At 39.9% G+C, this 16730-nt stretch overlaps 1 protein-coding gene across 3 annotated transcripts in view; it reads right to left on the bottom strand.

Moving 5' to 3' along the window:
- Positions 1–96: 96 nt before the first annotated feature.
- The window catches only part of grb10b (growth factor receptor-bound protein 10b), an 80351-nt gene continuing 63717 nt past the window's right edge, over positions 97–16730 (bottom strand). For 2 of the 3 annotated variants that reach the window (XM_085422356.1, XM_085422355.1), the window contains exons 6-17: positions 13909–14065; positions 9942–10057; positions 9617–9691; positions 7158–7295; positions 6873–6983; positions 6455–6553; positions 6257–6334; positions 6011–6127; positions 5535–5601; positions 5329–5416; positions 5096–5189; positions 97–4217 (exon numbers count right to left, since the gene is read on the bottom strand). In XM_085422356.1, coding sequence (XP_085278482.1) covers positions 4071–4217; positions 5096–5189; positions 5329–5416; positions 5535–5601; positions 6011–6127; positions 6257–6334; positions 6455–6553; positions 6873–6983; positions 7158–7295; positions 9617–9691; positions 9942–10057; positions 13909–14065 — 1287 coding nt within the window. In that variant the 3' untranslated portion in view covers positions 97–4070. The remainder of the gene's footprint in view (positions 4218–5095; positions 5190–5328; positions 5417–5534; positions 5602–6010; positions 6128–6256; positions 6335–6454; positions 6554–6872; positions 6984–7157; positions 7296–9616; positions 9692–9941; positions 10058–13908; positions 14066–16730) is intronic. The other variant, XM_085422357.1, reaches the window with a different exon arrangement.

Below are 16730 nucleotides of genomic sequence, written 5' to 3'. Positions count from 1 at the left end.
CTACTTTTAATAAGACATATGAAAGGGAAGCTTCTCTGCATAAAGACAAACACTGTCTTTTTTTATATCAATGTATTAATGTTTTATTCTAATTACAATAAACAGAATATATCAGTCCCTTATTTGTACAAAAATACCTGAAAAGGTTACAATTAAGATTTATCAGCCATTAAACTCTTTACAGATTGAAGCAAAGCACATTATGAATACAGAAGCTCTCTCTTACAAAAAGAGAAGTTACCGTTTTCTTTTTTGCATTCCCTGAAATACATAAGTTTATATTTTTATAGACATATTTTTACTTTTACTCATTTGTACAGCCACATTATCTTGCATTATGACAATGTTATGAAAATGCACAAGAGTCAGAACAGATTGCGCCACCTTTGCAGAATAAGGGCCAAATGTCTGAGCTCCAGAAGCACACCAAAACTGCAGCTGAAGAGAAAAGCATTCATTCCTAACAGCTTATACCAGATTCAGAGTGTGAGTGTGAGTGTGTGTGTGTTTTATATGTAGTCATCAAGTGTTTATGGACAGTAGCTTTGCCATTGGTCCACATCTTAGACCTAGTTGGTGCACAGGAATGGTGGTGGGGTGTATCAGAGGCACGATCTGTGGGTACAAGTTACCTGACTGCCAAAGCTAACAACATGCTCCAACATGAGTGATATACGCTTGTCTAATTTGAGTGTGTATTTGGCGGTGCGGGAGGGGGGTTGAATCAGCTCAGGAAACCAGTATTTCAGGCCTTTAACAACAAACAGAAAAAAATACAAACAAATTATGGAAAAACCAAAAACACCGTGTTCTTTAAAAATTGCTTGTTCTGTTTGATTTTCTCCATATATACTTTAAGTAATCACAACTAGCAAATGGGTGGTGCATGCAATGGAGAAAAGTCTCAACTTAATTAAACTACAATATCCAAGTTTGTCATCATTGTGTACTCGTCTTTTGACAGATTAGTAATTTTAACATGCTTCAAGTGCGCCCTGAGCAACCCAGGTGTATTCAGTTCAGTTAGGCAAAAATATCGATAACCAAAAATACTTACTCCACCTTCCACGTGTTCCCCAATTTAAACTGAGTTTCGCATTTAGTGTTAGTACAACCCTTACCGTTTTTATGTAAAATATAAACCCACACTTACAAAGCTCCCTGTACTGTCCCTCACATGGTAACATCTGCTACATCAAAACAAAGCCTCATTGGGGGGTACTTAACATTTTCATATTACAATAAAACTAACGGTAAGGACTCAGCAGCTTAGGATGACTTCCAGCAACTGTGAAACACTTTGTGTGATAATCCATATTCGTCCAAATCTCTGCAAGTAAAACATCAGTGACAGACTCCTCCCACATTCATACAATGATTAAAAACAGCATCGTCCTTTTTTCCATTCTTAAAAAGATACCATTATTGTAATATTGTTTATTATATCCAATCTAAAATTTTTACTTTAATTTCTAAAACTCCTTTTTAACAACAATGTTGTCCTCTACCTGACCGAGTTTCCCAAAACATTTGTGGATTTATTACTTTAGTTCATGTCTATGGTTCTTTAAGGACACCACGAGAAAGCCAACTTTAGAGGTTTTGTGTTCTGGAAATTTTTGATATCTGGAATAAATATCAGAACTGTCAAAGAAAACTGAAAAAAAAAAAAATTCAAAGTGATCAATGCTTTGGGAAACCCAGATACCTTTCATTCTTTCATTTTTCCAGCGTGCCATCATTTGGAATGACAATGTTAACACTACGGAGGCCAGTGTGCTTTAAACATGACTTCATAACAAGACTGATGATAACAAATCATTGCTGAATAATCAAAACTAAAAAGTCAATATAGGTCATGTCATTACAATTCTATTAATCACCCTGAACAATGAATTTAAAGTAATGACAAAAAACAAAAACAAAGTACTGAACAGCGCCGAGAAAAATATCTAAAAATTTCAAGTAATCAGTCATATCCAGGTAAATAAATAAACATTTTGCTGCAACAATAAAAACAAAAAAAAGCCATTGCATCTTACATAAATAATGGTGAACACACGGAGTGTCAACATAGCGCTGCTATTCTGCATCTCACTTCTAAAATACCTTAAGACAACCTGCTGGCAAATAATAGATGGCTGTTGATGTAAAAATGGTAGAAAAAAATAAACACTCCGCAGAGATTGTTGATTCTGAACCTACTTAAGTGGAGGAAAGCGAGAGCCTCCAACATTTACGTCCAGTGTAACTTTGAGATGCCAGTTGTGCGTCATCTATAGTGGGAGTGTACGAGTCTATCCAACGAGAAAGCTGATCTATATGGAGACTCCAAACTGAAACAGGTGATTCTAGGAGCTCCATCGCAGACAAGTTTTCAGCCCAAAAAAAATTTATTTGTATTATTCAAATTGTTTTGTGTGGGACAAAAGGTAGTCACAACTGCTTCCAGACCAACTGTATGAGCTGTTCTCAGTCTGATGCTCCTATTGTTGTCACTCAAACACACATATTTAGTAATATTTCCAGTTTTCCCTCTCTGCTTACAGAGTATGTTCACTTTATCGAAGAGCAGGCTGAAGAAAGAGTAACAAGGCCGGGATAGGAAAAACGAGAAGGCGGCGATACAGGTATCACTGTTGGATGTTCTGATGGTGTACTTTTGTGAAAGGTCTTTCCTGGTTGTAAAAAGGTGGGCTGTAAATGTATGTGTGACTGTGTCTTGGTACAAGTAGTTCCAGGTAGAAAGAAAAAAAAAAAAAAGGCAACATTATGTGAGAAGTAATGCACAGAGTCTGCCATTAATGTCAGAGCACGCCAAACTGTTTTCATTGCCACATGTTTGTTTTACAGCAGTTATGAGGTCATTTATGGAGCAAAGGAGCGTCACTGTGGGACGGAGGCTCCCCACAGGATCGTCTGCATCTCTGGGGGGAATTTTGTGTTTTTTTTTTTTTTTTTAAAACGAACCACATTTCCTTTGATGTGTTGGTAGTTACCTCTAGAGGAAATGCTAGTGGTTATCCTTCCCTGTGCTGTGGCAAAGAGAAATGAAGCACTGATACCGTCCTGCATACAGCTGCAATAGTATTTTTTTTTCCCCCAACTGTGCCTCAATTTAATTTGACCAAAATTCACTCTTCTAGTTTGTTTTTGTGGAAGTTGCTTTAAGAATGTCTTGGAAAACTGAATTGCAGGTAGAATAGATAAAAAGCTTATGTGAAAATCAAGAGCTTTTAAAATCCAGGATGCAAAAAGGTGGATTTTGTCTTTAGTAATGATAATAACTGAAGCTGTGTGTGGGAAAAGATTTTGTACTTATACCAAAAGCTTTGTTTCAATAACCTTTAATTTTTGCAAAACTCAATGGGATTAAAAAATAGAAACCCTGGTGCCTCAAAATGTCCATGCATTCTTATGACACTAGAGGGCGATGGCACCACCTCACAGTTAAGTAATGCGCCACTTGAGAGATCATGCGGCATCCAATGCCATGCCCACTTCCACGAGTACAAAACTAAGAGACAAACTCTTAATTCATTCTGAGGACATTTGATAAAAATGAGCGAGACTCGTTTGTCCTTAAAGAGCAGAGTAGTCCGCATGAAAGCTTCAATTCTCCTGCTGATTGTCCAGTTGAAGGGGAACGGTGCTCACATTTGAGCTGCGTGGTAAAACCTCGAGGGTCCACGCTTTTCTGGTGACTATTGGTAAGAATAATGTGGAAGATTCTGCAACAGCATCAACACAAATGGCAGTGTTCATTTCTTTCATCTTCTCTTAAAACTGCGAGCCTCTGGAGTGAAGTTGTGCATCAGACTCCTCGAACCTCCATGCAGATGAAACGAAATCCCCCCCCCCCCCCCCCCCCCCAAAAAAAAAAAATATCAGCAGTCTCCAGCAAGCTCACAACAATATAAAAACAAGTGTAACAACAACAACAACGTCAGTCAATTCACCAGCTTCTTACAAAGATAAAAACAAAAAGAAACGATCAACGGGGAGATTCTTTTCATTTTAGGCAGAGTCAGGTCAAGTGTTGGGGGGCGGGGTCATGTGATCCGAAGGTGTCATAAGGCCACGACGGTGCACGGGTGTTTGAGTTTGCAAGGCAGCACTCCTCTGTTGAGCTGGTAGAACTCCACCAGCTGAATCAGGTCGGTGAACTTGGTGGCGCCGTCATCAAGGCTGAAGAAGCCTTGGCCATCCTCTTCACACTGGCGGCACAGGCGAGAGCGAACGGCAGAGGGAGGGAAGAGGTGGAAAAGACAACATCAGACTTTCCTCTTATGGATCAACAAAATAATTTGAAATGTCTGATCGGTGCATTTTTTAACATAGCTTATGAAATAATGCTTTAACCCTGAAAAGCCTGGATCATCAAGTGGAGTGATTACTGAACCTTATGACAAATTTAAAAATTAAATATCAATTTGCATATATGTGTTTTGATTTTGCCACATTTGGAATTTCTGTGCAATTTAGTTTTTTATATTAGTGCTGTCAGCGTTAATATCGTTAAAATGACGTTGACGCCGTGCAGCGGCTACATACCATACATACAAATAAAAAAATAAATAAAAATATAAAATATAAAAACACTGGTGGTTTAAAGATCACAAACACTCATAACTATGGTACACTTGGCATTACAGGGTTAACAGACTAAGCTACCATGGAAGATGCAGTATTTAACAAACGTATTAGACCAACACCCAGTGTGAGTTTTATGCCACAGCTGCCCTAAACAACAACAACAACAACAACAACTGCTTGTAATTATCAAATAATATTTTTGTTTCTGTAATGGTTAATGTAATGGTCCAAATTTAATATTGTATTTTTAAAAAAGTTGAAAACAATAACAAACATTTAATTTGGCATCTTAAGGGGAAAAAATGAGTTCATTACTTACATACCTGAACAGGAATTATACTTGATTAATTTTTGACAGAGTTCTAAAACTCTTGTGTTTACTTACTTTAATTGTGGTCTAATAGATTTGGCAAGCACTTAAATGCAGTAAAGTAAAGCCATCAGGTGCAACAATATACAAACACGCACGAGACATGTAACAAGTAAGTGAGAGTCTTACCGGTAGGATCTGGAAATGCTTGATTTTCTGGTGATGGCACAATGTGAGCACAAACGCCTTGGGATTACTCTGACTGACTCTCAGCAGAAACAACCTGTGCGACAAAAAAGGAGACGAAATGTTGTAAAAGCCTTCACTTAGTGTTACAGATTATATATCTATATAGACACACCGATATATAAATAAATAAGTGTAAAAATATATAAAGAAAAAAGCTTTGCCAGCTTACTTACCCATCTACTTGTCCCTGCTGGTGGATAATGCGGTGGGACTCTTCTCTGGTTATCCTGCCATGGAACCAGAGCTGAGCTATGTGGATGACTGCAGAGAATAACATTTTTTTTTTAAAGTACATTTTTATAAAATAACATTATATACACAGAAAGAATATGCAAAGTTAGGGAGCAGTTGCAAGTTTTTTTTCCTGTTTTGCATTTACCTGAGCTTAGTGAGGAGTGGTGTAATGGACTGTGGGACCCCAGTATGTTCATTCGTTGAGTCCTCTTCTGAGAAAGATGCCACACAGAGACAAAACAATGTGGTTTAGTTCATGGTCTGTTTGAGCGACAGTAAACAGCAGCAATTTGTAGCTTCTTAACATAATTCTGATAACTTTAAGTGAAAAACAATCACTAAAACAGTAAACAGGCTAAGGAAAGATCAGATCAAATGTGGTGAACGCATGGTCTAATTTTAAGACTGTGGAACCTGATCATTGTCTCCTTTACAATTGGACAGAAAATGGAATTTCAGACAGCCTAAATCAAGTACTTAAAAGTCACCTTGTACATTTATAAGTTAAATGAATTTTTCCAACTAACTCTCTATAATCATCGGAGCAAACATAAACAGAACTGCAAGGATCATTAAAAAACAAAAAACCTAACAGGTAACAAAAAGCCGAGCATCTCTCACCCGCCACGCGTGCCCCTCCTCCATGGCAGCACTCTGAGCTTCGACCGGGTTGTCAATCACTCTGCCTATCCTCCCTGAGAAATCCATTGCCACGAGGGAGTTCTCTGATACGCTCCTCTAGAGGGAGACAAAGACACATGACAGTCAAAATACAAGAGTGCAGACAGACTACATACGAAGGCAGATCATTTACCTAAACTAAGTCAGACTATATCCTTACATGCATAATCACTCCAGTAAACTTACCATAGGAGCTGAAAAGTGTGAAAGTAAAGTTTTCCTTTGTTGAGGAATCTTGTAATTCTGGTACAATACGATCCCATACTGCAAAGGAAAAGGAACAGAGTAGTGAATAAAGGCCATCAAATTACTTGCATTACAAAGAATTAAAAGTATGCTAGAAGTCATGTTGGCTGTACTGTGATGTAGGCAGTGCAGAATTACCTTAAAGATTCGAAAAGCAGTCATCCAACAGCTTCTGCTCTGTTCGTCCTCTGCACACAGCATTCTCAGCTCCTTCATATCCCCTCTGCTTTTATTAGGCTGCCAATGAACAATTTACACAATCAGAACAGAGACTACGCTCACTGCATCAAACTCTTATTTTTGACACCACTTCTATCACCATTATTATTAATTGGAGAGAGAAAGATGATATGAACAACAAAACCAAAGACAGTTCATCTGAGTTTATAACTCATAAATCACAGGGAGGGAAAAAAAAAAAAGTTGCTGCGCTGATAAACCAGTTCCACTGAGACAAGAAACCGCACAGGATATGAATCATACTCAGCTCATAATATTTCATCATTCCACTATTTCATAATTAGATAAAATCTGTTTCATCTCACTTGCGTCTCACCTTGATGCAGAAGCTGTAGTCTGTGGGTGCGCCGTGCTGCTTCTTGCCTGTGATGACAGTGAAGATGTTGCTGTCCTCAAGGTCTGCTAGTAACTGTAGATGTCTGGGCTCCTGGAGACAGAAATTAATAAATCAAAATATCAGAGAGGAGACAGCCCGGAGGCACACGAACAGACAGAGGCGTGTGCAACTCGGCCGTCAATAATACGGAGTTTCTTTCAAGGAGATTACATTTAAGGTGGACTGTATTTCGCGTCTGAGATGAATGGAGCGAGCCGCCGTTACCTTTGAGGTTCCTTTTGTAGAACAGTAGAGCCCTGAGCGCCGCAGAAACATGTAAACCTTCTTCCATGATTTCCTTCCCACGTCCTTCATGTACAGATGCCCCTGGATTTCTGGACAGCTGTTGGTGGCTAGGAAGTTCTAAAACAGGGAGCAGGAAAATGCAAATAAATAACAATTTATTCCCTCTGTCATTTCTTTTGTAAAAAGGAGCCAGATTACATCTGAAGCCTTTGAACCCCCTGTCACTACCACAGGCAGAAAGCTGGCACCATCTGTAGGGGTATCAAAGACAGGAGGCTCATTGTGACAATGTGTGAAAACTCAAAGGCTGTCACAATCCTGATAGTGACATTTGTACATTTAATTACAAAAAATAAGAGAACAGTATATGCATAATTTACTAATACTGCTTGGAAAAGATATGTCTGTTAAACTCAAAAGAAAAACTCCATTAAAACTGTGTCCTGTTGTGTTTTGTGGCTTTAAAATGAAAATCGTGCATTTCTACAGGGAAGCCTAACTTGTCTTATAGGTGTTTGAAGAATTGGGTGTTTGTGGTTTCCATGTTTTAGGAAAGCATTTCACCGTGAACTGCAAGTCAAGTTACTGAAGCTGATCTGGAATCTGTGGCTTGCGGGTAAAGGCAAACTGTTCCACAGTACTTTTGAATATTTAAAGCATGTGTTTCCCAGTGTTTTGGAAACAATTTGACATTAGGCTTCGTGCATGAACATTATCCAAACTCTGCACAGTCACACGGAACGTTAATACAAAGAGCTGTCCCTTGGAGGCCGTTCGCTTCAGTAACTTACTCACATGCATCTTGCATAATGCCAAATATTGCAAACACCTGGAGGAGCTCAGGATTAGAGAGCGCCTTGGTTTACACAGGACTCTAATTGAGTGCAAAGATCTTGTGTTTGGAAGAATTCCGGCTCTGGAAATTCCTGACAACTCCAGCTCACCTCATTCCGATCCAGTTATTAACTCCTCTATGCAGAGGATAAGTGCGCATAACTTCTATATGATCAGCCGGACTTAAAAGCTTTCTGTGAGTGGCTACCTTGAAGTGATGGATTCCACTTGTGATTTTAACTCTGACAGCTCCATTACATGATGCAGGAGAACGCCAGCCAATCCCATTAAGATGTTTCAAAAAATAAATAAATAAAAAATCTCCTACCAGACATTTTCTCTTTTTTGATATTTGTAAAGAGTATATTGGGAGTATTAGTGAGAAGCCAAAAAGTACACATGACACACATGTGGAAACAGTACTGAGAAAACATACAACAGGTAGGTGCAGATCCCAACTTGGCTAATAAAAACAAACTGAGTGTAATTACCTAGAACCCCAAAACAGAACACATGGCTCGAGGCCCGAGTCATTCTAACCAAAAGGTCACCATTTGAAAATTTTCCACTATGGAACTACGCAAATTGTTTAAATCCTATTGCAGAGACACTCAGAAGATGGATGTATGAACATAAAGATATTTGGAGATTTATACACAGGAAATCCCACGAATATAAACCTGCCTCGGCCCAACCTGTCTAAGTCCTTACAGATTTCCTAAAGGGTGAGAAGTCTGGAGAAAGGATCATTCAACATCTAACATGTATCGACAGCCAGCTTTTCTGACAGCCATTTACAGCATCTGTGATAAAAACATGAATAATTTCCTAACATGTACAGCTGCGAGTTGGATCTGAAGCTCTGAATATGATGATACTGACAGGCACAATTTTGTCCACTAAGCAGAAGCCACTGGACACACCCACTGCAAATTAAAACGACAGCACATATTTGTAACTACATTAGAGAAAGTCCACTAAAAAACTTCAGCAAACCTATCAAGTTTTTTCATTTTGGTTGCTACTACAGCTTTGACAAAAAAAGCATCTTAATATATCCGACCAGCCTCCTTCACAAAAGCAGCTCACCGAATTACCATCATAATCCTCCAGTCCACAACCTGCCCCCACCCCAAACCTCCCACAACATTAAAAAGGTAAATGTTTTAGAAGATATTTTATTTTTTGCCCCATCATTCATTCCGCTGTCTGTACATTTTAAAAGACACTGTTAAAAAAAATTCAATTCAGCTGTGTTTTGCTCGTATTTCAATCAATAAAAAAAATAAAATAAAAATAAATAAATAAATAAAAATTCCCAACCGCACAAGGGTAGATCCGAAACTCTGCGTTCCATTTCTGATGGCTTAATTCCATCCATCACAAGAGCCGGACCTGTGGTGTGCGCCGAGACAGTCGTGTCAACAGGGGATCAACACTAGTTATTACTGCAGGCTCTGACGAGACACACTGTCTAAGGGTCAGAGGTGAGGTATGCCAGCTTGATTGTACAGTATGTATGTAGCAGGTGCTGACTCTGAAAACGAAACTGTTTGCGTGTTAAGAAGAGCAGCGAGACTGCAGCGTGTGTGAGCTGTACGTACCTGAAGGAGCTGAGATGGTAGAATTGCATGATTAGTTTCCTGGCACCACGCGACCATGTGCTCTGGGAAAAACGTCTGTTCAAAGAAGGAGGTGTGGAGAGAGAGAGAGAGGCAGAATTACAGATACTGTGACGATAATTATAGTGTCAGATTTTGTGACAGAAGCACAGGTGACTACTTTCATTATTGCAGTCTGCTGTAATTATGAAATAATCTGCAAGGTTAAGTTGGCTCAAATTTGCTGTTTTTACAGGCTCTGTATTTCAACAAGATGCCGTCACGAGTGACGTGGCAAGTAAAGAAGTGTGTCAGGAAAAATAATTACCAGGGGGTTTCTGAAGAATTCATATTTGGCATAGTTCTTCCTGAAGAGGAATCTACCGTCGCTGTTCATGGAGGCCTGGACCTGAACCACCAGCTCATGGTCTTCTAGACAGCGCTCTGAGAGGAGACGGGAAGAGAAAGTCAAGCTAATTTCACAAGCTTGGCCGAAAACATCTTCAACATCTCACAAACACCCTCGCACCAAACTTAAATAATTAAACAAGAGAAATATTAGTCATCAACATTTCTTGTAAACCAGAAATTAAACTTAAAGGGGGGAGAAAAAACAAACAAACAAAAACTCAGTGGGGTACTTTCGGCTGCTCCCTTATTTCCCAGGAGATTGCCACGGTGGATGTTTAATTTGGCACAGATTTTACGCCGGATGCCCTTCCTAATGAAACCCTCCCATTTGTACAGGCTTGGCACCGGCATGAGGAGTACACTAGCTAGCTTGTGAGTTTGCGTCTCCTTCCGTGCTCAAACCAGGAATCTTTTACAATTAGAAGTAACCGTGTTTACTACTACTACACAGCAGAGCCAGAAAGGAATCAATCGCAGTCATTTGGTCTAAATTTAAAAAAAACAAAAACAAAACATAGAAGCAGTATGATGTCATCTCATCTTTTCCCAAGATAAAAAAGGACAGGATGTCATTATAATAATTGCAATGTACATATGTCCGTATGTTCCCCATCTCTGTCGCTGACGAGTGGACCAATCTTGATTAAACTTTGCATAAATATTGCTTAGGGCACTGAGTGCCAACATCTATATGGGATATACAAATACTTTATGCTAATCCCACAAATGTAAGTATTTGTACATCTGACAGTTCAATTAAGCACCAAATAGAATCTCAGATTAGAATGGAATCACAATAGGATTTCTCACAGCATCAAACTGTAGTGATTCCTGGCATATGTATGTTTATATATTCCCTATGTAGTATATATCCATATAAATCACTAAACTACAGATGTGCTTTATTGGTTCGTGCCCAGTGCCTCTCAGTGCTACTAAATAAATGGTTAAATCTGCGAATCAACTAAAAGTGTCCTTGAAGGAATGTGGAGTCAGAGGTCCTGCTGATTTAGAGTTTCTGATTGTGACACATTGGACCGGAACATGAGTCACACGGTTACAGCCTCCGAGTCCTGTCATGTCTTAAATTAAAGACATCCTGCCTTTTCAAGTGCATCTAATTAAATAGTGGAACTTACCAAACTTTTTGAGGACCATTAGACACCAGATCAGACAACTCTTTCATGTAAAAAAAGGAATACTCGAGTTTACTGAAAAATTGCTCTCATCTCACATTATTATCTCATTCCATGAGCCCCCTCCTCTTTACCCCCGCGGCCACAATCTCCACTCTGTCACGACTCATCTTTCTCTTTCCGTTTAATCCTGTTGCCTGTCTGATGAGTCACTCATGTTCGTGACCGTGACTCACCCTGGCAGCCCCACCTCCCCGCCTGATAGTTGTTAACCTTTGCAAACCCACTAGCAGAGGTCAGTGTTACTTATCTCAAAGGGCCATTCAGCAGCACAGCAAGAGTGGGCAGCAGGAATAGGCACTGTATTGTTCTAGACTCCCGGAAACATCTATTCTCGTCTACCGTCCAACTGCATGTGCACACATTCGGGATCACATGCCGTGTGTGCTGACCCGACATAAAGCGGGGGTGCGCACGCAAATGGAGGCAGGAGTCTCACATACTGCTACAATTCAATTTCACTATATGAAAGAAATATTTAATGCACATATTACAGTGGCCGGCACCTCTCACGCAATTAAATATCAGCAAACAGCTACCGAACCGAGTTTTGGATATTAAAACGTTCCATCAAATACTTAACTGCATTTATCACAAATGCAATTTTGTCTTTTATGGCCACAAGGCTATTAAAAAAAAAAAAACAACAACAACCCAAAATCAATACTTGAGGGAGAATAAAGTAAACAAATGTAATTATGGCCTGTGACAAGCAATTAAGCACATCTGTTAGCTACTCAAAAATACTGACGAGAGCCACATATATGGAAATGTGTCAGCAAATGTGTTGTGATGCATACACTGAGCTTACTTTGATTTTTTTTTAAGAACACACATACAAATGGAGTGAAGCAAGTATAACATTAACAAACGGCACGCTGACGTCTCACTTACTGAAACGTCTAAACACTGGAGATGATAAGTAGCAATTCCAGACCTGAAAAGAACAGCGTTGCAGTACAGGTGTGCCAGAACAGAATAAAGGGCTCCCAGCCAAAAATGATGTCACTCACAATAAGCCAACTTAACTGTATTTGGCAGCAAGGTGCTGGCAGGAGTGATGAGAAATGTAAGCAGATCATGATAGATGGTGAAATGTAAGGTTAGAGCTTTGGGACTTTTACTTGCAGAGAACAGATCGTATTATTCCAAGTTTCCTCACCTGACAACATTAACAGCTAGCACAAAAAAATAAAATAAATAAAACTACACAAATATACTGACACAAGTTACTGGTTCATAAATTAAATGTCTTTTTTTTGTGTGTTAAACCGTGTTTCTGTCTACTGTGCACTTCACTTCCAGACATGCAGCTCTATATAAAATTACACCCCCTTCTCTCCCACATCTGTTCAACTGTGCAGACATGAGCAGAGAGCACAGGCTCAACTTGTCTCTCATAAGTGCTTTATAATTGCCCCCTCCTCGGGGGTTTCTTTCCTTTTTTCTTAAACAGTCAGCTGGCCACAACCTTCCAAAGCCCCTCTTATACTGCTGAGTCTAGCACAAAAATCACCCGGACATAAATGTAAACCTCTGCGGCCTTCTTAATGCAGCACCAAGTTAAAATAGAGCTGTGTCTTTATAATGCTACATTAGTAGTTTGGTAGTATTCGAAACTAAATGTCACATTCTTATACTTTTTAGCAAATCGGGGTAAATGTTAAGCCAAGTCGGCCGCACTGCGTTACCTTCTTTCCACCTTTTTGAATAACTTCAGCAGTGTTTACCTCTAAATACAAGAAGAACATATAGTATAACACACTACACATGTCCCTACTAATGAGCAGCAAAATCATCCCCATCAGGTCAGCATCTGGTGCACTCATTGGCTTCACCTCTCCATCAGTTACAATAGCAGGTCTAGTAACAAAAGCTTTAAACAACTCCATCTGCTAACACATAACCACCAACCTCTCAAACCGTATCAACTGTAATCACATTTTAGGTCAAAATATTTCCCAACAAATAGATCAGGGCTCATAATGACAGGTGGAAGTGTCCTGGATTCTTTGTCCATTCCCATTATGATTGTTTTGTATTGTTTTTATTTGATCTTAAATCAGTCTGCCAGAGTTAAAAATATCAGGACGTCCAATATAATTACTCTGCACTGGAACTACTTTCTCAAAAATTAAACAACAATCAAAAGCATACTAAAAGAACCTCAAGATATTGATTTTAATGTAATCGTGCACACATGGAGATTAGACTGTCTTTTGCTCTCATTTAACTGCTCGGTTTTGAGCTTTCTTTTAGATATTTCTTCCCCAAATAATCTTTTGTCTCTTCTCTATTGAATGTGAAAATAATTAACCTGTCAGTACTAAAATAACCCTCCTATCGGCTACTGCAACTTTCCACACAGCCACTGCGTGATACTGGATAAGATCAATGGAATTTTTGGCTTCATGCATGCATATGCTTTCTAGCATGCACTCATGCTTGAATACACGCCTGGGTAAGAATCAGCGCCTCAACTGTCCAGCCAAGTATACGGGCATGCATGCATGCATGCATAAATATCAATGCACCTGTAACTCAGTGATTGAATTGCAAGTCTGAGCCCACCCATGAGCCCATGGGTTTCTGTGTGGGAAAATGTGCCTGTTCATGTGTGCTCACGGGTATGTGTGTCTGTGTATGAGACTGAGAATGTTTTCAGGCTTCTACAGCTCTGTTCCTTACCTAGCCCTAGCAGTGGGTGGTGTTCAACAAGTGCCCAACTGTTGTCATCCACACAATGGCTTTTATAAACCAGGAGCTGGCACAGGTCCCTGGCTGTCATGTTGGCTGGGATCTCCACAACTTTACCCATGCCGTCTTCACTGAAGATCTTCACAATCTGTGACAAGAAATCCAAGGTTTCAGTTTGAGTGAACAGAAATCACATGAAGGTAGTCTGACAAACGAAATACTAAAAAAAAGTGAGAAGAAACTTTTACAGTAAACCCATCGTGACTTTTACACAAATCCTTTTTTTGAACACTAGAGTCTAATAGGTGGGTGAAGCCAGCAATTTTCCTCAAACACTGCAATACGGTTTCTCATATAGCACCTTATGCACTATAGCATACGCAGCCTTGTAATTACGGCACAATAGAAAAGAACAGACATTCAAAACTATACGGTAATTGTGGCGTTAGAAATAACAGATGAGATTTTCTTATAGCAACTTGTCGATGTAATACAAAAGCAAATACACTCCTTTGCATAACAAGTGTCCGCTCTTGTGAACACAAAGCCGGTCCAAATGGGTATGTACTGAACACAGCTCAAAGAGAAGTAAGCACAGTTTTAAGTTACAGTATATAAAAGATGAGGAATACGAACACTGTGCTTTCCAGCTTAACCTCAAACAAAACTGTCTTAACTCGAACTGACTGTTGTTAAATTGTTTACTTTCTTTAATAACGCATTTCACACAGTAGCATCATGAACGTTGGTAATAGTACTCTAGCCAGCTCAAAAATAAATAATATCAATAAAACCCATATTTCTATTAAAAGCATGCTCGTTTGGGGAAGGTTGTAATATTTGGAGATGGTTGAGGTGGAATTTGTTTTTATTTTGTACGAAACAAAAAGGACAAACAAATTTGGAGCGCTGTTACACCTCTGCATAAAATGTAAACACATCTACTCCACTGATCTTTCTATATATTGCTGTACAGCAATAATGCATGAGGTGCTGAACAGCTAAAACCTTCCTCTAATATCCCATCTGTGTGAGAGCCTACCATCACTATCCAGGCATCTAATATTAGCATTAGTAGCACTACATCTATACTGTGGATAAGCATTTTATTCCACCACATAATCCAGGGGATTTTGACAGTCCAAGTTCCCAGAGCCATTTTTTTAATAAACAGGACAACATGTGTTAACATTTACTTGATACATTTCTAATGGCCCCCAGAGAAACTAGAGCAACCTACTTAACCTACAGACAAATGCAGCCCTTAGTAGGCTGGATTCCTGTGTAGGCTAAGCTTTCACATGTATGCATGCCTCCCACATAATATCATGACAAAGAAATTCTGTTCTCTTCCTGAGCAAATACCCAGCTTATAGCATCACAGTTTGCACAAGCCAGGCCTAAGGCACTCTGCCCATCAAAGATGTTTAAGATGAAACGCAATGGAGCATATACCCCTTTTCAAGGGTGCTGACGTATTTGGATCCTTTTGCTCTGCTCACATCTTGGAAAAGGGAAAAAAAAGAAAAAGAAAAATGTCTTCGGCCTTAACAGTATTTACACATTACATTTCCTGCCTCAGGTTTAACGTGAAAGTACTTCAAAGAGAAAATGTCTTAAATTGTAAAAAGAGGAGAGTGAGGCGAAAAGAGAAATGAGACACAGGAAGAGGGGTCTTACCTCCACGGCCCGCAATAGGCAGCAGTCCGGGGAACACGAAGGCATTTTCGGAATGAATCGGCTCCCACAAACACTCACATAAGCGCACTCACTCCAATATAGTCAATAAGACAGAAAACCTCGCTGTTCTGTCGCCCTGTGTCCTCCAGAAAGAAAGGTACCAATTTGAATGCCAACAGCTGACAGTTGTGCTACCTGTCATGAGGCTAGTCCTCAAGTCTATCTGTAGACTGCAGTCTCCAAAAAAGAAAAAAGGAAAGGAAAGGAAAAGAACAAACTGTCTGTGTGACCTAATGCCGGTATGTATACAGCGCACAGGACGAAGACACTGAAGCAGTCGGCAATCGGATGGTACAGTAGAGTGCTTCCAGTGCCGGTTGAGTCTGACAACTATGCTCTGTCTCTCTCTCTCCCTCACAAAGGGTTACAGCCTCAGCCATGGGCTCTGAGGCACACTGAATCAAACCACACGCTCACTAACCAATCATAAAGCTGCAGCAGGCTGATGTAATCATTCCCACACAGACCTAGGCACGCACACAACACACACACGCTCCCTCCGAGGCACTCAAGTAGACACACATACGCACAGTCATGCACAAACACAGCCAACTTTTTCAGACCTCTTGACGATCTGTGCTTAAGTTTCTTTTCAGAGCTCGATGCAAGAGGGGGCACGTTTGGAAAGAGTGTGGCACAGTGAAGAGGACAAAGACAACAACCCCCCCCCAAAAAAGTTTCTCTTTATTGCTCCTCTCGTTCCAAAATGTTCGCAAGTTTTTAGGTGAACGTTCGGAGGCTTGTCCGTTTTTCCTTCTTTTGTGTTCACCTTCCCTCCCTTCTTACCTGCATTCCTCCCTTTATGTGGCTTAACTTTTAACTCCCAGCTTACAGCAGTAACAAGACTCATTACAGTGCAAATGAAATGAAACAGACCTGGGCTGGCACTTCAGCACTCCAACCTCCTACTTCTCCCGTAGTGGCTCGCTTTGTGCCAACATTCTTTCTCTCTAAAGAACAAAAAAGCTAGAGACTTCTGCACACATGCACACACACACATCACACCGCTCCTTTCAACTCTGATATTTAATATAGCATCAGACAGACAAAAGCTTTGACACACCCCGTCTGGG

The sequence above is a fragment of the Rhamphochromis longiceps genome, linkage group LG11 (assembly GCF_057381845.1).
Source record: "Rhamphochromis longiceps isolate RC_006_pf linkage group LG11, R_longiceps_female_GT1.1, whole genome shotgun sequence".
In the NCBI taxonomy this organism is placed as follows: domain Eukaryota; kingdom Metazoa; phylum Chordata; class Actinopteri; order Cichliformes; family Cichlidae; genus Rhamphochromis; species Rhamphochromis longiceps.
This window is presented reverse-complemented; position numbering and strand designations above follow the sequence as displayed.